The sequence below is a fragment of the Leptonychotes weddellii genome, chromosome 5 (assembly GCF_054177405.1).
Source record: "Leptonychotes weddellii isolate Sample4059 chromosome 5, ASM5417740v2, whole genome shotgun sequence".
Lineage (NCBI taxonomy): Eukaryota > Metazoa > Chordata > Mammalia > Carnivora > Phocidae > Leptonychotes > Leptonychotes weddellii.
In genome coordinates, this window is record NC_138373.1 from 37241284 (window position 1) to 37266136 (window position 24853).

At 53.1% G+C, this 24853-nt stretch overlaps 2 protein-coding genes across 2 annotated transcripts in view; one reads left to right on the forward strand and one right to left on the reverse strand.

Moving 5' to 3' along the window:
* ADARB2 (adenosine deaminase RNA specific B2 (inactive)) overlaps nt 1–24853 on the reverse strand; it is a 375765-nt gene that overhangs the window by 313307 nt on the left and 37605 nt on the right. The window lies entirely within an intron of this gene.
* Nucleotides 8836–14827, forward strand: LOC145721406 (uncharacterized). The gene is made up of 2 exons (XM_081819132.1): nt 8836–9016; nt 13127–14827. Exons 1-2 carry the CDS (start codon nt 8889–8891, stop codon nt 14100–14102), a joined length of 1104 nt encoding a protein of 367 aa, XP_081675258.1. The 5' UTR covers nt 8836–8888; the 3' UTR covers nt 14103–14827.

Below are 24853 nucleotides of genomic sequence, written 5' to 3' on the forward strand. Positions count from 1 at the left end.
GCTACGCCACTGCTGATTTACTGCGCTAGGAGCAGCACTCCATCAACGTCCCCTGGCTGCCACCAAGCTCTCCTTGTCCCTGGGCATCCTGCTTACAGAAGAAAATTATTCACTTGCTTGTATGTTACATGCAAAACAAACTATTTTTAGCTGCCTACATCTATCACCTCGCTTGGCTATGGAGACTCGGGTGGGGGAGCGGAGGGAAGGTAGCACAGGGCTCAGGCTTTTCCTTGAAAAAGCAAAATGAGCACACACCAGCAGTGACACAGGTTATCATAGGCAGTGACAGAGAAATGTGAGGCTGCTCCAACTGCCGTCACGAGAGCTTTGTCTTGTCCTGCCTGGCACCAGCCCCGAGCGGACAGTCAATGACAATGCCGCGGTGCATGCAATTTTTCTTGCCTGCACGAGAAGAGCTGCACAGAGCTCCCCGCGCTGAACAGTCTCACACTTTTAGAAAGGGCAGGGAGCCTTTTAAATGACTTTTGGATAAAGTGGTAGGTGGCAGTGGCATCCAACTTCTCTTTTTTGAGGTCTGGGATTTTTCATTTTGCTTTGTTCATGTTTAAGCATGTGACAGGAGACCGATGCCTAGAGTTTCTTCAAGTGCGACTCTGTCATGCTAATTTTCACAGCCTCTTTCAAAAATGAATTGAATGTCTAGGCAAACACACTGCGAAAGAGGGAGGCAGGATGTAGGATTCCAGTTTCTGGTCAAGTAGGATCTTCACGTGGTTACTGGATGTACAAGAAACAGATTTTTGGCAAAAACCTCAACATGTGGGAAATATGCTCCAGAAAAGAGAGCTGGCCAGATGCCTGCAGGGGCTAAGGAAGGGGCGGGCAGTAGAGGACTGACTTGGTGTCAGCCACCATCGCTCCCCTAGGTCTGCTTGTGGCTCAGCTCACTGGGTTGGTTCTAACGTCTCAGGCGGGGCTGAAGCAGTGGAGAGAGCTTGAGGACGCCCAAGCGGAGGGATGAGATGCACTCGGGGTAGGAGATGCACGCAGGTCTGCAGACCCCAGAGAGAGCTTGTCCACTGGAACTCTCACCACCCCTGTCAACACCATTGGGTGGCAGCGGATGGTAGAAGACACCCATGTAGTCACTCTCCAGGTAAAAGCCTCACCCCCGAGTTCTTGAATTAGGAAGAAGATAGCACATACCTGAAGACCAAGTCAGATCACAGCAGCTTCCTAACCTGGTCTAAGGATGTTTTCAAACAAGACTAAAGCTCACACTAGGGACTTGCGTGCATGTCCACTTCACCAGTGGAAAGACCTGCCCAAGACTCTGTGACTTCTGATCCAGCTCTTTGTGGGACCATAACCTGACCTTTGCCTGCCCCGGGCTCCCTATTGTCCCCTCTCCATCCCAGCAACGTCGTGCTGCTGATGCTCCCTCTCCTGCACACCATCCATTGTAATGCCCGCACACCAACACCCATGATCTCTTCTTCTGCCTGAAACATCTGTGCCCCACTCCTCATTCTCCTTCATCCACTAGTTTATTCATTCACAAAAGCAGCCACTCAAGCCGATTGACTCCGTCCTTGCCTCTGGGGAGCCCACCTTCTAGCAGGAATGACAGACGATAGACACACAGTTACAACCGTAAGAAGCATCAGGAAGGACACCGTGGGGACAGACTGCCCCAGCGCCAGCCTTGTGCAGGGAGGTCAGGAGAGTCCCCAGTGGAAGTGGTATTTATGCTGACTTGGTAAGGCTGGGTAAGGGTTTGCCCGGGCTAGCTTGAAGCTTGTAAGGGATTTCCATTAGAATAGTTCCAAATTTATTGACATGGCCTAAATTCTCTGCAAATTATGGGTTCTCTGTACCAGCCTAACCTGAACCGGTCCCTATTCCTGCTGCACTTGAGCCCTTTTGGGCTTCATCACCCAGCCGTGTGTGGATGGAGCCTCCAGCCCTCCACATGTGCCGAGATGGGGCGGACCCTGAGGGACTTCACGTGGCTCCGGTGTTTCCTGTGCATGCTTGTGCATCATCTGTGTCCAGAAAATTACTCTTACTGAGTAAGAAGAGAGAAAATAGACACTTAAAGAAAAGCCCCCAATGACTCTGGAGGCTGATTAATGTTGGGAGAGGGGCTTGCCTTTGAGGCCAGTGGTAGGGGCACTGGGTTTGAGGCCTGGTGGGCTCCCACTGCTGGAAGTGGGGTCCATGAAACCCTGCTTTTGAGCCCACAGGCAGGCAGAGAACCTCGAATCTCCCAGTCCCGCAAGGAGCGGCGCTCTGGAATCTGGAATCGAAGGCCCTTGATGTCATCAACCCCTTCTCACTGTGAACAGTTCTGTCCATTTCTAAATTCTCTGCCGTCTGCCGGCTCACTCTCTCCAGGCACCCCCCACCTTCCCTCTTCTTTGTTGTAATGTGTGTGGGGAGGCCCGTGTCATATACTTTGAAGTGCTGTGGGCTTCCGTGGATGCTACAGATGTGTGCAGGTGTGGCCGCTTGTCCCGCCGCTGTCTGGGCGCCTAACCATCAGGAGCTGCCCCCCACCCTCCGGGGTGTGCACGTCGAGCCTCCATGCAGGGCCAGGAACGGGGAAGGCCCGCGAGTTTGGGAGGAGAAACCCACACACCCACTACCATTAGCACGCCCACGATTTCCGTGGTCACTGCTAACGTTATTTATTACAGCTTCACGTTCCTTTTGAGGCATAATTAGAAAAGATATATAACCGTAGAGACCCTCGTCAAGATAAATGAATAGTTTGAGGCTTTTTCATTCCGATGCCTTTTTCAGAAACATTGGGAAGAGAGAAGGTTTTAGAGGTCTCTGCAGAAACTTTGCAGGAAAGGTGGTGAGATGGCATGCGTCCCTTTGGTGGTGGCTCCTGGTGCTGCTGGCCCCACGCGAAAACAGAGCAAGACATTCCACTTTATTTAGCGAGGGTGCGTCAGAGCTGGAAGGCCTAATTTATGATCCTGAAATACCATTCAGCTGATGCAGGAAATTCTAAGTGCATATGTACACGTCTTCTCTAAGAGGAATAATTTAGGGAAATCCAACAAGATTGGGGTTTAAAGACATACAGCCTTGTTAGCAGAAAGCTTAGAAACAAATACTTTTTTACGGTTTTAAAAAGCTTCTGCTCCCATTTTTCTTTCTTTCTTTCTTTCTTTCTTTCTTTCTTTCTTTCTTTCTTTCTTTCTTTTAGGAAAGTGTGACATTTCTCTGGCCTTCTGAGCTTGTGCGGATGATTATACGAGGTTCAGGCCAGTCCTGCCCTGCACTCTCCTCTTTGCTCCCTGAAGTAAGCCCTCTTCCTCAGCGGTACCCTCTTCAAAGGAGCATTCATCTCTAACCCTTTCTCTCAAAACCAGGCACAGAGCATCTTTCTTCAACTGGACGCTCCCAGGTGTGGGGTGGGGAGTGCCTAGTGCTGCGTTTCCACCTGGCTCTTCCAGCCATTTGGACCAGCCCAGGGACACGCTAGCTAGGAACCGGGCAACAGCGCATTTTAAAAACACTTGTTTCTATGAAATATTTGTTTGGCTTTTTCTCATGCTACTTCCTTCGTTTTATAAAACTGCTGCATCCTCCCTCCCTGATCTATTAACTTAGAAAATAAGTGTGTGCCCAAGATGGGGTCTGTACTGATCTTCAGTCTGGAGATTGTGGCCTCCTGGGACCACTGAGTCACACAGCCCATGTCGGATGCTATTTGAGCTGTCTTCCTATTTTACATGCATATGCAGAAGACAAACCTCTCCTTCCAGTGTCCCACAAGATCTAATAATAGTGATGCCAACATCTCGGAAGCAAAGGGAGGACCCTTTACGGACTGCTTTTTTATATGTCGTCTGTGTTGGCAGCATCTTCTAGCCCTGGGCAGTGGAGCCAACACCACTGCTCCACAGAGGACACGCCACAATCCGGTTCCCAGGGGAAACTCACGCGTGGAGTGCTTACGTGGTGCGTGTGGTGACCCACAGCCTGTAACCTCTTCACCACGGGCTGGGGCACTGCTCACACCTGACCTTGCCAAGGTGCGTTACAGGATGTCATCATAGGTGGTGCTTAGAGCAATCTCCAGAAGGCAGATGCTCGGGCGAAGCCACCAAATCGTGGACCCAGCTCTCAGATCTAAACTGAATCACAGTGACTGGGACCTTCCCATTCATACTTGCTCAGATCGACATAATTTGCTCATGTGGAACAAGTTTCAGAAAAAGGAGAATTTTTCTTAGGACCTTTGAATTGTGCCCAGTGACTCACTCGGTTTGAGACCACATCATACATAGATCAGCGCCACTCACAGACTTTCCGAGGCCCAACAGGACTGTGAGTGCGCTGTTGGGTATCCCCACACACAGGGAATGGCCTGTTCTGTCCTCTCATACACACGGCCCCGGCCTGCACCACGTTTGCCTCTGTCCTGACCGCAATAACGTCTCCCTTCTACGGTCCCCATTGCTTCCCAGCAGCTAACGTGCTCCATACAGCGTTAACATGAATTTCCACTGCTTGCTGATGCTTTATAGGAGAGGTGGGCCATCAAAGGAATTCTAATTTGTTGACGACTTCACAGGAAATAATCCTGTAACCTGGGTCAGACTGCCAGATGCAGTGGGGAGCTTCTCTGGGTTTGACGGGACAAGCGCCCTGGAGCCCATGGGGCGAGTCTCCCTCTCCTGGCTTTTCCTCCACCTTCCAGCTCACCGACCCTCGGATCTGCTTGGTTTTCATTGTACCATCGTAGAAAGTATGTTTTGGCACAGGCAAGATGGTCTCTTAGGTTCTACCAAGTTCTCAGATCTGTGACCTGCACAGATCATGCCCCAAATCGCCTAAGGCAATTTCTTTTTTTTTTATTCTTATGTTAATCCCCATGCATTACATCATTAGTTTTAGATGTAGTGTTCCATGATTCATTGTTTGTGCATAACACCCAGTGCTCCATGCAGAACGTGCCCTCCTCAATACCCACCACCAGGCCAACCCATCCTCCCACACCCCTCCCCTCTAGAACCCTCAGTTTGTTTTTCAGAGTCCATCGTCTCTCCTGGTTCGTCTACCCCTCCGATTTCCCCCGCTTCATTCTTCCCCTCCTGCTACCTTCTTCTTCTTCTTTTTTTCTTCTCTTAACATATATTGCATTCTTTGTTTCAGAGGTACAGATCTGAGATTCAACAGTCTTGCACAATTCACAGCGCTTACCAGAGCACATACCCTCCCCAGTGTCTATCACCCAGTCACCCCAGCCCTCCCACCCCACTCCCCACTCCAGCAATGCCTAAGGCAATTTCTGAGAGCCCGTGGACACACTGGGGACAGTGTTCGTGCACATGGTCTCCAGCCGACCAGCCTAGCGGCAAGGCTGACCTTCCCACGAGAGGGGGGACTGCTCGTGAAGTGTTGTACCGTCATCTGATTATGGACACGGCTACAGACTCTCTTTGAGGGACTTTAAAATGTCAGATATTGGTGGGCAATTAAAATAGTGTTTATTTGCTGCTTCGTGCAGAGGGGGCGCCCCACAGAATCTGTGATAGTTGCTTTGGGGCTCTCCATACCCAGGTTTGTCCCACGTCCTCCGCACCGTTAACCGGCAGCTCCACACGTAGGGGACTTGCAGGTGGGCTCATACGCATCCACGTTTTCTGCAAGGAGGAGAAGCCCTACAGTCTGCAGAAGCCACTGGCTCCGGCCCGTCCACTTACAAGGGAAGAGCGTGGCGGGTGTGCGGTGGGACCTGCTTTTACTCGAGTCAGCATCCTCATCCCGAGGAGGTGTAAACACCTTGATGAAGTGCTTGACAAGCCAAGTACTTTAGAGCTTGTGATAAACGAAAAGACACAAAAGGGAGAAGAATAAGGAAGCGGCCTCGTAAATACAGCCAGGGGAGCAGACCTGTAACGCGCATCTGAAAAACCACAACCACCTAAAAATGCAAGTTTTCCCCACGTCTCTCCTTTGTGGACTTCATACAGCCCCCAGCACGGACGAGTCAGCTAAGGGGGTCTAACCGTGTGCACAGCCCCCGCTCTCGGCCCCCACAGTGTCCCTTACTCTCCTAAATTCCATGGGGCACCCTCCCCCCATGACTGTCAGCAAGGACCCTTCAGGACGGGGAACTCTGGTCCTCCCCCCGCCTGCCGCAGCCTCCCTAGGGGGCACACAGGCTGGACGTTGACTCCACGGCGGCCGGGGGCGAATGTGACACACTTAAAAAAGCCACACATGCCTGGAGGATTCATCGTCACCATGGGTCGGACTCCTTAAGTGGTAAGGCCACCAGGAAACGCTGACAGGTGTGTGTGTGTGTGTGTGTGAGAGAGAGAGAGTGTAAGTGTGTGTGAATGTGAGAGAGTGTGTGAGTATGAGAGTGAGTGTGTGTGAGTGTGCGAGAGTGTGTGTGAGCGTGAGTGTGAGAGTATTGTGAGTGGGAGAGTGAGTGTGTGAATGAGTGTGAGTGTGTGAATGACCGTGTGAGTGTGAGTGTGAGTGAGTGTGTGGTGGAGGCAGCCCTCCACTCTATCAGGACGGGGCTGACAGGACAGTATCAGCCCGACCTTCAGAAGCCCTGTCTCTCCTGGACGAGACCCTCTCAAGGATGCCGGGGGTGGCGTGTTTCTCGTTGGTGCCAAGGAGAACCCCACGCGCCGCCGACACCCAGCCCTTCCCACGTGAAGCAGGGCTGGGCTCCGCATGGCGCTGGGACGCCAGCGTGCGGTCAGGGGCCGCAGGGTGACAAAGGACCGCTCTGCCAGGTTCGGAGCTGTGACAGTCTGCGCAGCCCCCTCCAGATGGGCCTAATTAAACTACTAGCCAATGAGCGGGTCTGATGGCCCCATTAGCAGCCCTCCCACGCTCACACAAACAGCTCAGGAGGAGGGTCTTTCTGGAGCCGCGCCAGGCTCGCCCCCGCTGTGCGCCACCCTCGGTCTTGCGAGGCTTGCGGAGACGCCTGGGCCCCTGCCCGGCAGGTCCCTGAGACAGCGCAACACAACGGCGGACTGCGTGGGACAGGGGGGCTGCCATCCTCCTGTTCAGCTCCGCGATGGCCCGCTGCCCCGCGTGGTGACAAAGCCGCTTCACCTGTCTGGCCCCGCTGCTCATGAATCCGGAGGCCAGTCCTTGGTTAACTAAACGCACCTCTCCCAACACAGAAGCTCGGGGCAGACACTGTCCTTGGTAGTTACTGCCATGGTAGAGGCGCGCTTTATGCGCAATGAATGACAATCTAGGAGGCAAAGTGGGCGCCTGGTCCAGAGCTCAGTGGCCCCGGGTGCATCGATCCAAGGAGGGAGTGGGTGCTCGGTCCCACTGCTCCGAGGAGTCTAAGAGAACAGATGCGCTTGCGGGGGCTGGGGTCGCGGATCGGGGAGAGCAGCTCCAAGGGCACAGGCCTCCAGCTACCCCACGAGCAGGTTCGGGATCTCCCGTCCAGCACGCTGACTCTGGGTGACTGTGCCGTGCTGTGTCCTTGGAAGCTGCTACAGAGCAGGTCCTGCAGAAGTGTTTTTACCGGAAAATCCCCACCACCATCAAAGGGGCTGCAGGGGGCTCCGGGAGCTGATGGGCATGCCGTGGCCTTGGTGGTGGTGGTTTCACAGTGTGTACGTGCCCCCAAACTCACCGAGTTGCGTTAAACACATGCAACTTTTTTACATGTCAGTCAGACCTCAATTAAGTAGTAAAAAATTAAATTAAAAAATAAATATGAAGAAACAGGTGGTGCCATGATGTGTGCTGTTTCTTCCGTAAGCCTTAGGAGCCTTACGCCCTGGCTGTCTCCGGGGGGTTCCCGCCTGGACGGGGACCCCAGCGCACCGCAGTGGGAGAAGGGAGCCTGCTCTCAGTGGGAGACACTGCTGTCTCATCCCTCCGTTTCAAATGCTTATCGTTTAAATGTTATCTTAGGAAACGATCAGTTGGAAATGTCAGTTCGTGAGAAACAATCAAGAAAAATACAGATAAAAAGCAAAGGTAAGGGACAAACAGTAAGTTAACAGTAACACACGATGAATAAAGTGGATTTAAATGGGAGCAGACTGTCCCGTCATCAGGCTGTGGCGTCAGCCTGGACCCTGTATTTTTCTAGTTGTGGTGGGTGAGTTCCGGCTGGTACCTGGTATCTCTGATGCTCTGGGAGCACACGAAATATGCAATGAAATCTACTCTGGCCCTCTGGCCACTCTCGCAGGAAAGGGGGGCATCTCTACCCCCACCCCTGCTCTGGCCCCAGCCCAGAAAGCTCAGCCGCCCGTGATGATGGTGTAGGCCGCCCAGGGCAGCTGCTTGAGCACCTGCTGTGTACGTGGCCTGCAGGGACAGGGCCGTGAGCAGAAGGGACTGACCTCCATCCAGCGTGACGCTCAGGCTGGCTCTGGGGTCCCCTGGAGCTGGTAGCACCCACTTTGTACCCCGGGCCGGGCTTTTCCCTTTTGTATTCCTTTCTTCCCCGATGATATGTGCTCCCAAGGGAGGACCCGTGAATTATAAATACCCAGTTTTGTTCTATGGTGTTATTCTCTAACAGAGGGATCCTTTGTGCAGGAGTGTCTATTACCAGTAAGGATCACTTGATGGGATTGGGGTTACTATTATGTTATTGTTCATTCTTTTCCTTTTGCCCTCGGGGGCAGCACATTTCTCTCTTCTGTTTCTCTTTAGGCCTTTCCTGTCCTCCTGAAATTCAGCCGTCTGCAGATGGTTTTCCCAGCACTGGACAGCATGGACAACAAGAGCTATTTATGACCTGTTTTTGATAATGACCCGGTGTTGTTGATCCTGACCACCTGTTTTCTCTCTAGGGGAGTCCCCTCCTACCTTCCCCTCTATTTTTAGTCCTGGATTAGACAAATAAACATAACAACCAGTCACTGAATCCTAGTAACCTGTTACTACGGATTTGTATGCAGTACAGAACGGCTCTTCTTCGCCTGGCTTGTTCTGACCCACCTTTCCAGACCCACGTCTTCCAGGAAGTGCTCGCTCACTCAGTCACGGGGCTTGCAAGTGCTTATCCGGATTCCAGCAGCAGGTGCGTCTATGTCCACGTCAGGCTGTGCCATGATGAGAGGCAGGCCGTGCGGGGGACCCTGTGGGCACCTGCCTGGGCCCAGAGACAGACGGGAGGGGGTGAGGAGGGGCGGTGCCTGCAGGGCGCCGGCAGGGACAGGGGGCCTGCGGTGGGAGGCCGGCCTGGGGCTTTGCCAGGAGGGCCTAGTGTTGATGCTCAGTCTCGGCTCGGTAATCTTCATTAGACTGACGTCCTTCGTGTCTCCAGGCGAGACAGCTGTGGGTATGCAGGCTCCACGCACCTGGTCTTGTCTTCAGCAAAATACTGTTGAATTTCTGTGAATTTAGGGCCAGGCCAATGCCATGTGCCTAACAGCCTCAGTAAGTCCTGATAGATTGAACTGATGATAAAGAATTGATTTCCTTTTCCTTTGAAACCTAAGTGAGATGGTTTTTAATATGCTTCTCGGTCAACAAGAATGGTGTTTCGTGCCCCATTTGTGCTCAAGGATGACAACGCCACAAGCCAGCGTGGCCCCTTGGAGAGGAGGCTGCGTGTGCTTTCCGAGGGCGAGGGGGCTCCACAGAAGCTGTGTGACCCCGAGTCTCAGTCCACCGGCTCTGGCCGCTTGCTGACTGCCCTGGACAATGCCTCCTGCCCACGCATGTCCTTCCTACCTGGCGATCCCCCGAGGCTCAGCTCAGGGGCCCAAGCCGCATCAGGTACAGCGGGGGGAGGCGCATGAATTCATGGATGAAAGAAGTAATGATCACCGTCCTGATGATACTAACTGGCTTCCTGGGACCCGTGTCATGCACCTCCACCTGCAGTGTCCTTAACCCAAGGCGGTGAGGAGCAGGGCAAGTTTCCCAGGCTAATCCTGGAATGACCAGCACAGGGAAACCGAGACCCTGCTGCTCCAGCTCATGGCGGAGTAGACGCCCACAGCCTTGCCCATTTGCACAGCCTTGCCCAGGTCACCCCACTTACCCAGCCCCTCACCCCCTGCAGCCACCCCCAGGTCACCCCACCCACCCAGCCCCTCACCCCCTGCAGATGCACCCCCACCCCATGTCGCTCTACCTGTCCAAGCTCCAACTCGACCCTTCTGAAATCCAAGTCAGAGGGTTCTGTGGCTGGAACCCAGCAAGGGCTCCCCGCGTTGCTCAGAACAGAAGCCCCAGGCCTCACGGTGTCCTACAGGGCCCTGGGTGGACTGTCCACACCCCTGCCCCATTCTCTCCAGCACCCTGCTCTGACGTGTGCTGGTCTCTGCTTCCCACCTACTTCCCCCTGCTCCCCTTGGCCAGAGGTCACCTCCTTCGGGTCCTTGCTGAGACCTTGCCATTCCTCAGGGCTGCCCGCCACACCTCGACATTTCAAGCTTGACTCCCTCCATGTCCCTGTGCCCCGAGCCCTACCCGGCTCCCCCAGCTTGCATAGCCCTCGATGTGCAGAGTCTTGTGTATTGCTTGCCGTCCGCCCACTCCCTCTGGGCTATGAGTCCCATGAGGGCAAGATCTCTCATGTTGTCCGGGATGTGTCCCCATAGGGGCTGCTCCTGACACCCAGCCAGCACTCAGGGAACGAAGCCCCATCTTAGTGATCACAGCAGGGACACTGCCAACGGAGAGTTCTAGGGGCCTGAGCTCAGAGACTGCAGTCCCCCTCCTTCTTCCCGATTCTACAAATCCCCTCTCTGGGGCTGGTGGGGGTCCAGACCCCAGCTCTCAGGGTGACCCTATGTGTCCACGTGGCCACCCACTGTGACACTTCAGGGTTGTGCTCGGCACGCAGAGCTGCACTGTGTTTCATGGTCCTTCACTCGGTTACAATGTGACGTTCCCCCCAGGGTGGGGCTGGAGTGACAGGGGGACTGCAGGGGTCCAAAGAAGTCTGTCCTGATCCTGGGGGCAGAGGTGCAGGGGACGATGGATGGCAGCTTTCTTCTTGAGCCTTCTCTAGGGGCATTCTTGGGGAGCTCGGTGGCTGTTAGCCCAGCCGCTCAATCTGTGACCACTTGTCATAGTCCTGAGAGAGAAAGTGCTAGAACTGGAGGTTTTCCTAAAACAAAGCACAGTGCTGAAGAAATCAGGTGCACTTTGGAAACCCCAAGGCCTGAAGGGGCCTTGGCGCCTTCCTTCACCACCTGGACCGAAGGAAGCCCGGAGAGTCGGAAGTAGGCATCTGAGCTGTTCTCAGACGCGCCTTCCCAGGTGGTTTCTGTAACGCTCGTTGGGCCCATTAGAAGTGAGCACTTAATCGGTAAGCGGCAAACACCTTGCAACGTGCACTTAATTGTAACTAATTTGCTATTGATCAGCCATTTATTCTAACAGAACCATTGCCAAAGTGTCCCGCGTCATTAACTGTCAAGATAAAGGGGCGCTGACATCTCTCCTACTCTCAAACATCTCTTCCCTACGTCAGAGTACATTTTGATTGATTCCAGAGAGGATGTGCAAAACCACATTAGGAAACGAGGAATTTGGTTTAAAACAAGTGAAAGCTGGAGAGTCCCCAGCTTGTTAGGAAAGCGCCCCCCCACTGGAGGCTGTCCCGGGAGCCCCGCGGCCAGGGTCTGCCTGACGGCCAGCACCTGCTGGAATGTTTTAGATTGCATCTCTGTTCTTAAGCAGCCTCGTGAGCATCAAGGCCCCCAGAGGAGGAAGGGAAGAGATCCATTTTCCACATTCACATTACATGCAAGCTTATGAATTAGTAGGTTCCTGTAACTCTTGCTTTGAAAGAAACTGCGCATCCTCTGTGGGAGGTGTGGATCACGCACGCACAATGGTATCTCATGGGTCTACTTCATCTCCATAAAATAATGCATGGATTTAATTTTTCAGGTAACTGAAATGAAGCGGTTTAAGAGTAAGTTCTATATAAAATTTTAAGCATTTTTATTAATATATTTCTGGGATGTTTTACTTACTTCCCTGCTTTTTTAAAGAGAATACACATAATGATCTAACCTTTTGAAGGCACGTGATTGCCCATATGGGTATCAATTAATATCCCGGAAAGTATTTTAAAATAATTTCCTTTGCATTAATAGAGTGTTCCAAACAATTTATGCTTATCTGAGGACCCCAGACGTCCTCAGACACTGGGATTCTCAGGCCCCCCACTGCCCATCACCTGTCACCCGTCATGGGTCCAGAGAGAGACAGAGACGGAGGGAGGGAGGGATGGCCCTCGACCACACAGAACACTATGCTTCCCGATGTTATAAAGTGTACAACTTTGTGACCGATGTATCCTTTATCCTTGATTTCACACAAGGTCTTGAATTCTTCACATTTGCAAGTTGGCCAAACCATGAGCATGGAATTTGACTCTGTCCTAGAACACAATTTCTTCAGGCGAATGTGCTCACTGATATCAAATTAGTTGTAATGATTATAACTTATACTTTTAAAGTAATGTGCTTGTCATAGGGGAGCATTTTAAAATCATTCCCAAGGAGAGGTTCTCCTGTAGTGCAGAGGGCGCTGGGATTTCTGCCCCGCCCAGGAGTAGAGGCCTCAGAGGCCGGGGGAGGCAGGGCTCAGCCGTTGAGAAGCGAGCGGCTGGAGGACAGAATCTAGAAACTCCCTCTTCCCGAAGCAGTGCTGTCCGTGACTTCTTGCTTTGTTTTGTTTTTGAGCAAAGGTGCCCGCAGAGCACGGGGCCCCTATCTGATGCAGCGATGCCGTGTTCCGAAACGCTACATTTGTTGGCGATGCGTAGCACAGAGTGCCGACTAGTGCACGGCTCAGAGGAGGTCTTCCGATTCTGCATCTCTAGGTGGCGAATTTCTTCAGGTCTAGACTCTCAAAAAAAAAAAATATGAAAGCAGTGAGATGTTATTAATCAAAGCTCAACGGCATATCTCAGCTTCAATAAGCTGTTTCTGGCCGTGCTGCAGATTTTAATTAACGGGTTCCTCACTGCAAATAGGAAGTGTAGTTAGCCCTGGGAAAAGAGAGCAAGGAAAAACTCATGGAATTTGAAAAATCCATATTCTTTCATGTTTAAGATTTCTTTCCTCTTTTTAAAACCGCAATAAAAGTAACACTCTTTTTTCATCTTACGGAAAATTTTCAAATCCTTTCTTCTCTCCTGCTTCTCTCTGGCCTCTGGCAGAGTATGGAGACCGTACACCATGCCTGTTGGCCCCAGAACACAGCCTCCGGGACAGACGACCTCGCCGAAGGTGGCCTCTCCTTCGCCAGAAACAGTTACCAAGGAACACATCTCCGAAGACTTCCGAGGATTTAGGTGCAGTCTTTCCTGTGTGCTGAAGGCACCTTTAGAACTCCAGAATCAGAAGTCCAGAATCACGAAACCTGCCTTTGTTTGGAAGACGTCGGTGGAAAGACAGCAGAGTCCCTGGAAACCCAGAGACACCGTCTCTGTGTGTGTCTCTCTATCTCTGTCTCTTTGTCTCTCTCTCTGTCTCTGTTTCTCCCTCTCTCTCCCCCTCTCCTTCTCTCTCTTGCTCTCCCTCTCCTCTCTATCTCTGTCCCTCTCCCTTTCCCTCTGTCTCTCTTTCTCCTTCTCTGTCTCTATCTCTGTCTCTCTCTGTTTCTCCCTCTCTGTTTCTCTCTATCTCTGTCTCTCTGTCTCTCTCTCTTTCCTCTCTCTCTCCCTCTCCTTCTCTGTCTCTGTCTCTCTCTCCCTCTCTCCCTTCTCTCTCTCCCTCTCCTCTGTCTCTGTGTCTCTGTCTCTGTCTCTCCCTCTCTCCCTCCTCTCTCTCCCCCTCTCCTTCTCTGTCTCTATCTCTCTCTCTCTTGCTTTCCCTCTCCTTCTCTGTCTCTATCTCTGTCCCTCTCCCTTTCCCTCTGTCTCTCTGTTTCTCTCTGTCTCTGTCTGTTTCTCTCTTCCTCCCTCTCTCTGTCTCCCTCTCTCTCTGTCTCTCTCTCTGTCTCTCTCTGTGTCTCTCTGGCTCTCCCTCACTCTCTCTGTCTCTCTCCCTTCCCTCTCTCTCCCTCTCCTTCTCTGCCTCTCTGTCTCTCCCCTCTCTCTCTGTCTCCTTCTCTGTCTCTCTGTCTCCCTCTCTCCCTCTCCTTCTCTGTCTCTCTTGCTCTCCCTCTCTGTCCCCTTCTCTGTCTCTCTCTAGCTGTCTCTCTCTAGCTGTCTCTCTCTGTCTCTGGCTCTGCCGGCTGGCTGCAGCACGCCCTGGTGACATGGGTCTTGGAGGCCCCCGGGCCCAGGCAGCGCCGTTTGGGACACAGCCACAATGCTGCTCGAGCTCTGCGAGACCCAAGTCCCCACCTCAGTGCAGTTAAGCACACTGCTATTGTGTGGGGCACTTTGAACTCCATCTCATGCACCGTTCTGTGTTCGGCTCACATTGTTCATGTTGTTATCTTGTGAAATCACGCTGAATTCCCACTTCCCTGTCTGAACTGCCATGGCGCTAGCCAAGTGGGAGAAAAGGTTCTTCGGAGATTGATTTTTTCCCAGACACCATGGTTCTGTTCAATTGAATTCACTCAAGTTGTGGTTAACATAAACACCACAGAGAGTAGGACATGTCAAATTAGCAGCTTTGCAAATCTCCTGTTAATTGTCAGCCTAATTAAAAAATTGCTAATTATAATGTTTATAACTTCAAATAACTGCTCAGCTATAAAGTGGGGCCTGTCAGGTGTAAACAGGGGACTGGAGGGGAAAAAATCAATCGACATCTGTTAATTTATTAGCGGCAGTACACCAAATTGAAAAATGGATAGCCTAGTGCACTGTAAATCCACGTTGCGATAAAAAGACCAATTCATTCAGCACCTGCTTTAATAAATGATAATGGCCATCTTTACTAGCTTGCCCCAGGGCGTCTTTGCTTATCAAATTCCCATCCTGTCTGGGACGTGAAGAAAGGCACACGACGGATCTCTAGGAGGGAGAGCCATTGACAAAACGCTTGCCCCGTTTATCAGAGAGCACAGACCCCTGCAACTCGACTGAAGAAAATCATTTAACATTTGGTGCTGTACAAAATTAAAAATGAAAACCTAAAACGCACAGAGACACACACATTCGGATGCCAAATGTGGGGGGACTCTCTCTTCCCTGAGAGAATTCTGGAGTGCTGGGGCCCATAGCTCGCTCCCTTTGGTCCAGATTCCCGGAGCATCGCTACCTGCTGGACGCCGTGGACCGGGGAGCTGGGAACGCCAGGTTCTGAGATGTGCTCTCCCACCATCTGTCCCTTTGTAAACGTGCCTGCTCTGCAGGTGTCCATGTGGCACTGCCCCGGGCTGGAGCAGGTCACCGCGCTCTGCTCCTGGCCCACCCCGGGCACTGGGGACTCCCCAGGGTAGGGGCCCCTGCCTTCACCACCCTCTTCCTTATTCCCGACCTGTGGAGGAAGGACGCAGAGACCCTCTCTGTCATGTCCCTCCCCTGATGCATGCAAGGCACTCCCTGAGCTTCCTGGAGCAAAATCCTAGGTAAATGCTCACAGATGCTTCAGTGAGCACTGGGGCGTTGTCCACTCTTGGGTCACCAGACGTTTGTTGAGAATCTTGTTCTATGCGGGGAATTATATTAAGACAAGTGAAACAAAGATGATTACCGATGTCCTGTCCTACGTCTGTTCATGGGTAAAACCTGAAAGGAGGTGGCCACTGTGTCAGCCCCCTACCTGTGATGAGCAGCAAACACCTAACAGCAAGTACTTCCTGGACTCGCTCATGGCCTCACGTGGTCGGCCTACAGAGGGCCTGGTGAGGGACCCAGACGCAGGGCTGGGGTGTCTCATGATCACTTTCTCCCCGTATTTCCTGGACCCAACCTTTGGATCTGAGCAGGTGCAGGGAGCAGCAGAACGCCGAGGGGAGGGCTCTCTTGCTTCCTGGGCTTGAACTTGGGGGTCCCTCCTTTCTTCAGTCACGCGTCCTGGCGCCGCCAAGTCATGTCCCCAGGTCACAGTGTGGTGCTGCCTGGTGGAGGGGGACTCCCACGTCTCTGCTCTGCCAGCCAGTGGTTCACCTCCCCACCAGTGGAGAGAAAGGGTGACGGCGACCATCACCGTGGGCCATGTTTGGATTCCATTCCTTCTTCATTTTTGTGGATGCCTCAGCATCTGTCTTTACAGGTCTGAGGAGGCACCCCTGGTTTGGGGCTGCCCCCAGCTATGCGGTGAGTGCGGGCAAGCTCAGAGGGGCCCGGGGCCCAGCCGGGGGAGGCACAGCCTCCATGGACGGGCTGGTGGATGCAGTCCCCACACAGCGGGCATCTGAGCAGAGGGAGATCCCTCGCAGAGAGTGACATTTATTGAGTCAACACCTGCCAGCAATAACGTGCTCATAATCACTTTTCAAAACATCTGTTAGATAACATTAACATTACTCCCATTTACAGATGAGACACTTTAGGCGTTAGTGTTCCCAAACTTGCCCTAAATCTACATGGAAAGGGATAGAGGCATGGTGTGGACTTGGGGTCTTCTCTCCACTTCCACTAAACCACAAGGTTCCCAGGAGGAGAGGGCTCGGAGAATGGGGAAGGGATTATAGTGGGGTAACAACGGATGCTGTAGCAAGTAAACCAAAATCACAGCAGTTTGGCACCACTCATGTGTGCTGAGCTGAAGAACCACCCAAAGGTGTCCACACCCGAGTCCCTGGAACCTAAATGTGTCACCCTGTGTGGCCAGAGGGGCTTTGCAGATGCAATTAAGAAAAGGGGAGGCATCTGGCTTATCTGGTGTGCCTAACCTAATCACCCTGAAGAGCGAAGCAGAGAGAAGACTCAGCGAGGATCCAGGTAGGGAGGCGGGCGGTCCACCCACGGCTGCTGCAGGGGTCACAGGGATCGCAGGAAAGAATTCATCCCATGGCCTCCGGGAGCGAAGACTGGCCCCTCAGCCCTGTAGCCTCCAGGAGCTGCATTCAGCCAACGATCTGAACGAGCTGGGTCCGGGATGAGCCCCCCTGGCCGGCCCAGCCATGCCCAGACTTCTGACTCTTGGGCCTGTGAGGTGATAAAAGGCTTGTTCACTTAGTGATCTGCATTTAAGGTTCTTCCATGTCTTTTCATGGCATGATAGCTCATTTCTTTTCGGCGCTGGATCACATTCCATTGCCTGAATGAATCACAGTTTATTTATCCATCACTTGCTGAAGGACATCTTGGTTGCCTCCAAGTCTGGCAATTATGAATAAAGCTGCTGGAAACATCCAAGTGCCGGTTTGTGTGTGGACCTGTACACAGTAAATACAAAGGACTGTGATTGCCAGATCGTAGGGTTCCAGTGTGTTTAGCCCTGTGAGAAACCCCCGAGCTGTCCTCCAGCGTGGCTGGACATTCCCACCAGTGATGAACCACGAGGTCCTTCAAAGTCCTGCATAAAGCTGATGTCAGGCTTCCCTGTTAGGAGGTGTCAGGGCTCAGAGAAGAGCATCCCGTTAATGACGTCTGCTGGGTATTGAGCGCACGCCGTGTGCTACGCGTTTGATAGTCACTGGCCCGGCCGTGGCCTTGGGGACCGCTGTGCGCCCTCTTATCTCCTGTTTACTAGTAAGAAACCCAGGACTGTGAGGTTACCTGACTTTACAAACATCACAACCATCAAACATGGAAGTTGAAACTCCAGTCTGGCTGACTCTGGGGCCCATGTCCCCGCCACATCAATGCGGCTCACGTCTGCAATGCCTTCGCGAGCTTTTTGAGGGGCAGCTCTGCACCACGCTGGGCTGTGGAGGCCTCCCTGCCTCCAACAAGATGGGAGAAGAGACAGACAGGGAAAATAAAAGAAATCACGTACAGTGTGGGGGGGGCACAAAGCCCAAAAACCCAATCCCAGAATCTACAGTCTGTCGTGTGTGCACCTTGTCCAGGTGGAAGCAGGCCCTGTGTCTTGTCATCAGAAGTGCATGAGGCATCAGAACTTCTCCCACCCAGGGCTTCTCAGTTCCCAAGGAAGCAGTGGAATCATAATTAAAAAAAAAAAAAAAAAAAAGCTTAGGTCATTGCTAACTTCTGATTTGAACATCTTTAATTTTGGTTATTTCCCCTGGCTCCTTCGCTTATTGCCCTAGCTCTTTCTTTAGTATTTAAAACTCTGCATAACAGTTCATATAAAACCTTCACCCCCGTTTCCAGCCAGTTTAAGAAGCACACAGGGCGGGGTCGTGTGCAGACAGATGCCGGGCTCAGTCCGCTGGGGCGGGGTCAAGTACAGATGCAGCACTGGGTCCCATGGGGGGTCACCTACAGAAGCTGCACTGGGTCCCATGGGGGGAACGTTGCGATCGGAAGCCTCACTTCGTCGGGTGGGGTGGAGTCACGTGCAGATCCCACACTGGGTCCCACGGGGTGGGGTCACGTGTAGATGCCACCCTCGGTCCAGTGGGGCAGGGTCTCGTGCAGATGCAGTACTGGGTCCCGTGGGGAGGGGTTGCCTGCAGATTCTGCACCTGATCCCATGGGGCGGGGTCACGTGTAGATGCCACGCTTGGTTGGGTGAGGCAGGGTCAAGTGCAGATGCAGCACTGGGTCCCACGGGGAGGCTTTGTGAGTGGAAATTGCAGTTGGTCACTGGCGGGGTACCAGGGAACCAGCGTGAGCCCTGGATGTGGGGTGCTCCCATGGGGTCTGGGGAATGCTCATGTGCATAGAATCCAGCCAGGTTAGAGCCGGAGCGGACCCCAGAGGTGACCTCTCAAAGTGCTCTGAGAAGGCAGCCGCCTGAAGCTCAGAGGCTAGGTAGCTTGGCTAGCCTCTCACGTGGAGCATGGGGCAGGGGTCAGTCCCCGCACCTGTCCCCATGCCACGGCCGCGGGACCACGGACGATGAAGAGAAGGGCCAGCAGCTACGCGGTAGCACAGAGGAACCTCTCCTCCCGGGAGTGGTTGTCCGGCTACAGCAAAGCAGGGGCAGATGGGGTCTCTGGAAGCTCCCCAGAGAGGAGACTCTTCTGGGGGGCTCTGCTCCCCAGACAGCAGGCCCCACACCCGCAGCTTCTTAGATTGGCGGGATCTCGGAATCTTGGGGCTCCCCTGAGGGCGAGCGAGGGATGGAGAACATCCCAGCACAGAGCCAAGCACACGTGAAGTCACAGCCACCCACTGGGGATGAACTGAGTTCCCGGAGACCACGGAGCCTGCAGATGAGGCACTCCCTGGGGAGCAGCGTGTCCCCAGGCTGCCACAGACCTCGGGCCCAGGCGGTGCATGCAGGCCAAGCCCTGGACGGATGCACATGGAGCCAGTGAAGCCTCAGGACACAACGGAGATGACCTAGGTCCCCGGACGGACGCTGTGTGCAGAGGCAGCTGCAGAGCCTTACGATGTCATCACTGCATGGACCTCGCTGGTCAGGATAGTGCAGGGTAGGGAGGAAGGGGCTCTGTGGAGCCAGACAAGGGGGAGGGAGCTGAGGATCAGTGCGCGCGCCATCTGTGATCCGCATGCGGCCTGTCTGGGAGCAGCCTGCAGGGCTGGAGCTTCGGGAGCAGAGTCCACAGGCCGCCCGGGACCGGCCCCAGGAGGGCCAGGCGGGTCTGGGACATCCATGGAAGACTATTCCCTGCAGCAGCATTCCCCGATGGGAACTCCAGGGGAGCCCCCTTTCCAAGGACATACACGCCTTCCCGTCCTCATTCCGGGGGTCCCACAGTCTGCCCTGTCTCGGGTGCCATCTTCCTCCTCAAAGGACGCCCCCCAGCTTGCAGGACAATTCAAGTGTCGGGTCAGCAACAGTCTTGTCAATAACTCAGGTCTGTAACGTCTATTCCAAACCTGATCTTTAGCTTCTTGCTTTGTCTTGTTTTGCCAAGGCCCCTGAGCGTTGGGAATGTCTGGATCTCAGAGACGTGATGTACCCATAAGCTGCCGTTGTTTTGAACGAATGTTTTAAGGAATCTGGGACCTGGGGAGGCCAGCGTTGAACTGCACCAGCTTTAACATGTACTGTTGTGATTACCTGACATTATCTGTTCAACAGCTGAAACCTCTTGGGGGGTTGGGAGACCTGGTCGCTCGAGAGTCACATGGGTACTTTCTGGCAAAGCTGTAGGTGTTTATATACTTTTAGAATTTGTGCACTCTGAAATAGCCCCTGTCCCAATCTGCTAAAAACACAGAGGGGTTTTTTGTTGTTATTATTAGAGAATTAACATCCGTATTAGTGGTTGAATCCAGGAAGCGGTTCTGGATTCTTAGTAGGTTACATTTGTGTGGGAAATTACTTGCGTAGATTGTCCCAAATAGAATTTAATTTGAAACCATAGATTTCACGATCCTGTCTCATTGGAAAGTCTGATGATAAATCACACTTCAAATTAAATGTCCCATGATAATTAGTGAACTAGTGTGAGCTTAGACCTGAGATCTGTCTGACTCTTCGCGCGCTCTCTTTTCTTTAGGTAATCGGGACTGAAGCATGTGTTTTATGAGGGTTAGAAAACATGTGAACATTTCATTTAGCTATTTTTAAAGGACTGTACAGACATTCAAATTTGGTATGTTGGAGTTGAACGCACGTCTCATACAGTGTAAGTAAAATTGCACACAAAATTACAAATGGGGTTCTTTGTAAACATCTTTGCTAATAAAAACATGTTCATTTTGTAGATAATACCAGAGATGGGCCCAGGAAAATAAATCATGCATTTATAAACAGCAACTGCTTGAAAGAAGCAAACTAAGCAATTTTCACGTCTGCACCGGAACTGAGCGATCCTTGTTTTCACAGCTGAATATTCAGAGGGCTGTTTACTGTAATTGGAAGATACTTGACAGTTTAAGTAGAGCTCACATTTAGCTTCAAAATAGGCCCCAAATTATTTGTTGCAAGCCCTTTAGATAAATAAGCAAGAGTGCTGCTCAATTGTCCTACAAAGCCACAAATTAGAGGCATTTTGGGGTTATCCTGAGTGATTTCTGAAAGTGATGATAAAATTCCAATTTTCTTTTGTATCAGTCCCCTCCATGAGCTTCAGGAGTGCTATCTTCCCAGATCAAGAACCTTCTGTGAAAATAATCCTGAGGCTGTCTGTAGAGAACCGGAAGCCCCCAGGCGGACGGGGGCCTCACCGCGTGGCCCTGCAGGCAGCGTGCTGGGCTGGATAGAGAGGGCGGCTCTCCCTCCACGACCACACTTCGTGGTCAGCCTCCTGGGCTGGCTTCCGGGTGGGGCCTTGTCCTACCAGGCCCAGTGTTGCCAAGAGTCCCGCTAAGCCAATTTGTAGAGAAGCCCGCCAGGCCTCACTGCTAGCCTGAACCTGGGTCCCCAGCCCAGCTCCTCTGGTCGTGGTCCAGGCCCTGTCCGCTCCGGCCGCGGCGGCCACGCTGGGGGTGGGTTCGGTCTCTCCTCCCAGAGCATGTGTGTTTATAATCAAGGCTTGCTCGTCTGTTTAACTGGCCTGGTGTGACTTTTCTTCTCTGCTCTAGCGTGTATAGCATTTGGCTGTGATGATGGCTCCGTTTATCCCAAAATGAGGTGTGAGGGTCAACACAAGCCTCTCCATGTTTACACACCCACGTGTGCCGCTCGCTCAGCAGAAAGCCCCCTTACGTGGAGACAATTTACCTATATTTTAGGTAGACTTCCAAAAAGCTAGGGTTTGTGGTTTCCAAGCTCTCGATGCCTTCAAATGCATGGATTAAAGCCACAGAGTGTCCGTGGGGCACTCTGACAGGACGGCAAGTGTCCATCGGCACACAGCTCGGGAAAGCCTGGGGCGAGGACTCACAGGGCAAGAGTGGTCTGGGCCATATAACCAAGAGACGGTTATCTTTATAGGTTTCAAAAGGTCCGGTTTCTGTTGATCTGATAGCCAGTTTTTGTAAGGATGAGCCTCTGTCTCCAAGAAAAGATTGATTTATGTCTCTGACACTTTTTTTCCAGCAGGTAAGAAGGCATTTCAATCTCTCAGACAGATTTTTTTTTAATCAAACCATCTCCCCCATTTCGCTGCTTACGGGAGGGACTCTGGACACAGCTGGACGTCTCTGTTGTGTTCTGGAAGACACGCCTCTGAGAGTCCCTGACGGCAAAGTCCCACCACGTAGGGCAGAACTGTCATCCGTGCTACTGACCTCATGCCGTGGCCCGGGGAAGGTCAGTGGAATAAGCCACTTGATTGTACCCGGGATGGGTTGATCAGGACTGTGCGTCCGCCCGCGGGCTCCCGGAGGGACAGCCGGTGGAGGAACTTGAAGGGAGCAGGTGCTTTTCTGCCTCCAGGGTTTGTGTCAAGCCAAGATCTAGACTGCTGGGAGCCTGAGGATGTGGGAAGGAGAGAAAGGGGGGCGTGTGTCTGTCCTGTGAGGCGGCCAGAGTGTCCCAGATGGTGGTGGGTGGGCCGTGGTCACCGGCACGGACAATCCCCGCAGCCTGGGCAGGCCATGCAAACGCAGAACTTGAGCGCATGGGGGCTGGGGGCCCTGACAGCTGTGTGGAGCTTTGGGAGGTCCGATGGTGCTCGGCACACCTGTCCTCCCGGAGGAGGGAACACCGATTCTAAGCGGGAAATGGAGGTGTCTGGCGGGACTCAGCCCCAGGGACGCAGGACCCGGACGCCTCTCAGGTTCCAGCAGGGAGGGCGCAGCTGAGGTGAACGCTCAGCCCTGAAGATGTAGCGTGGTTGGGAAGCCCGTCCAGTACATACCGGCCTTTCGTCCTCTTTTCTTAGCGCCCCGTAATCTTGGCCATAATGTTGTACTGATCCCATCACTGTGAGTCAAAAAGTTCACATTGGGAGGTTTGGCATAGCTGGTGATGAACCCAAGTTTCTCCTCTAGCTCTCGGAGATTTAGAAGTGACCTAACACTTATCTTTGTCCCAAGGGGACGTGGGTCTTCAGAGGGCTGGCTTCAGCAGGAGATGCATTCTGCTGGGGCCCCATTATTTAAAAAATTTTAAATTATTTGTCAGCTTGAAAACCAGGAATATTTACATTAAGATTGGGGTTATTGGTGTCCCTTGAAAGACCGGAAGATCTGTGCCCTTGGGTCCGTGTCTGCCCTCCCCGCTTTGCACCCACCTCTCCCCTGCCCCTCCCACACTACGCTTGCCCTGCTTCCCTCACGCCCGTGATCCGCCTGGCGCCTGGGACACGGAGGGTCCGAGGGCTCCGAAGGCCTTGGCTTAGAGATACCCCACGGATCCTCTGCACTGTGCTGGGATCAGACTTCAGGTGTCCTGAATCATCCAGCATATTTTGCTTCTTGGCATTGCCCAGGCAGTTAAGACGTCTGAGCAAGAGCGGTGGCAAACACAGTGCTGTTCACAGACGGCCGGGTGCGGGGGTCGGAGGATAGGAGGGCCACCGAGAAATGCGAATTATATTTATTGCGCATCTACTGAATGAGACAGCTACACATCTCAGCCTTTTTCTTATTTTGATTTTTCTAAATGGAATTCAAATTCTTCATATGGAAAGAAATCAAAAGGTCAAATGGGTATTTTCGTGTTCCTGCCATGCATCCGCTTTCCAAATATAATTTTCCAGACCTGCTGTCTGTTCTCACAGCTCCCCTCGTTTCTCTTCTTCTGGGGTGCGAGCCTGATCCGGGGGCGCCCCCTCCACCCTCGCGCTCAGTGTGTGGGACTTCTGTGGGCCCGTGGTCTGCTCTCTCCCTCCTGAGGGCTTCCCGTCTCTCAGGTCCCAGCAGAGGGGCTTCCCCGCTGCTGGCCCAGGGGAGGGTGCCTGTGGGGTCTGGGGTGCTTCTCCTGCTGATGAGGCTGTAATACCGGCCAGCTCCAGCCTGACGAGGCAGAGACTCAGTTTGTCGTCACACTGAGAGTCTTTAGAAGGAGCCGCCTATGGTCGCTGGTCTGGTCCTTCTGATCACACATACTGCAGGGCTTAGCTGGCCCGAGCAGGACAGAGCCCACTAGCCCCACCTGGGCCGTACGTGCGGGCCCTTCTCTGGCTGTGTCTGTCCCCTTCGTCCCCACCATCTGCATGCAGCGTCAGATCGTATTCTCAGCCTCTTAGCACATCCTTACCAGAGCATCTGTTCCACCTGTTTAGCTGCATGAGCGCCCCATCTGAACCAAGCCTGGTGACCTGAAATCCAGGGGCACCCAATAGATCTGTGTCACTGGAATGAATGCTCACCTGCCCAAATATTCACGTTATTTTGGCTAAGATGACAAAACCTGCCAGAAATCAAGGGTGGGAGGAGATGCCTACACACTATCATTCCCTTTTCCTTTCTGTCTCAGAGGGCAGAGGGGCGCCCCTACTTCAGGACTGTTTCCCCCTCGCCGGGGGCTTCCTTGGGGTGCAGGCGGGCACAGGGCAGCACGTGGTCAGCCCCTCGGCTGCTCCTCACCCCGTCCTCTCCGCAGAGGTGACGTCCAGACTCCTGGGACCTCCCCGCAGGCCGACCTCAGCCCTGCACCAGCTGTGAGGACGGAAGCCTGATTTTGGAGATGAATGCCGCAGAAAAAGAATGACGTTCTACAGCCCCCAGCTCTGGCTGCCACTCTGCACTTGCTCTGTGAACGGGGAATGAGCCACGTCTGTATCCTTCTTTGCACCCGGCGACATGCGGGCTCCTGGTTAGTGCTGTGGATTGCTTCCACGGTACTGATGAGGCATCTCTGACCAGGGAAGCTGGAAGGAGAGGAAGGTCCCACCGCCGAGAGAGGGTGTGTCCCCGACGACAATGTCGTGTGCATGGGACAGTGATGTCCCAGCCAGCCCCGGGCTCCCAGGCCTCTCCCCTCCGCTCTCCTCCGTGCTCCCTGCCTTCTAGCCAACCCACACCCAGCAGCTTTCCCGCCCGCGTTCCTGGAAGGGGAGGACAAATCATCTTATAAGTGGACCAGGAATGCAGAGCATCTCTCAGGTCGGTGAGGGGAGCCCGTTGTTAGCCTCAGGCTTCCCACTGTCAAGAGATGCTAACCAG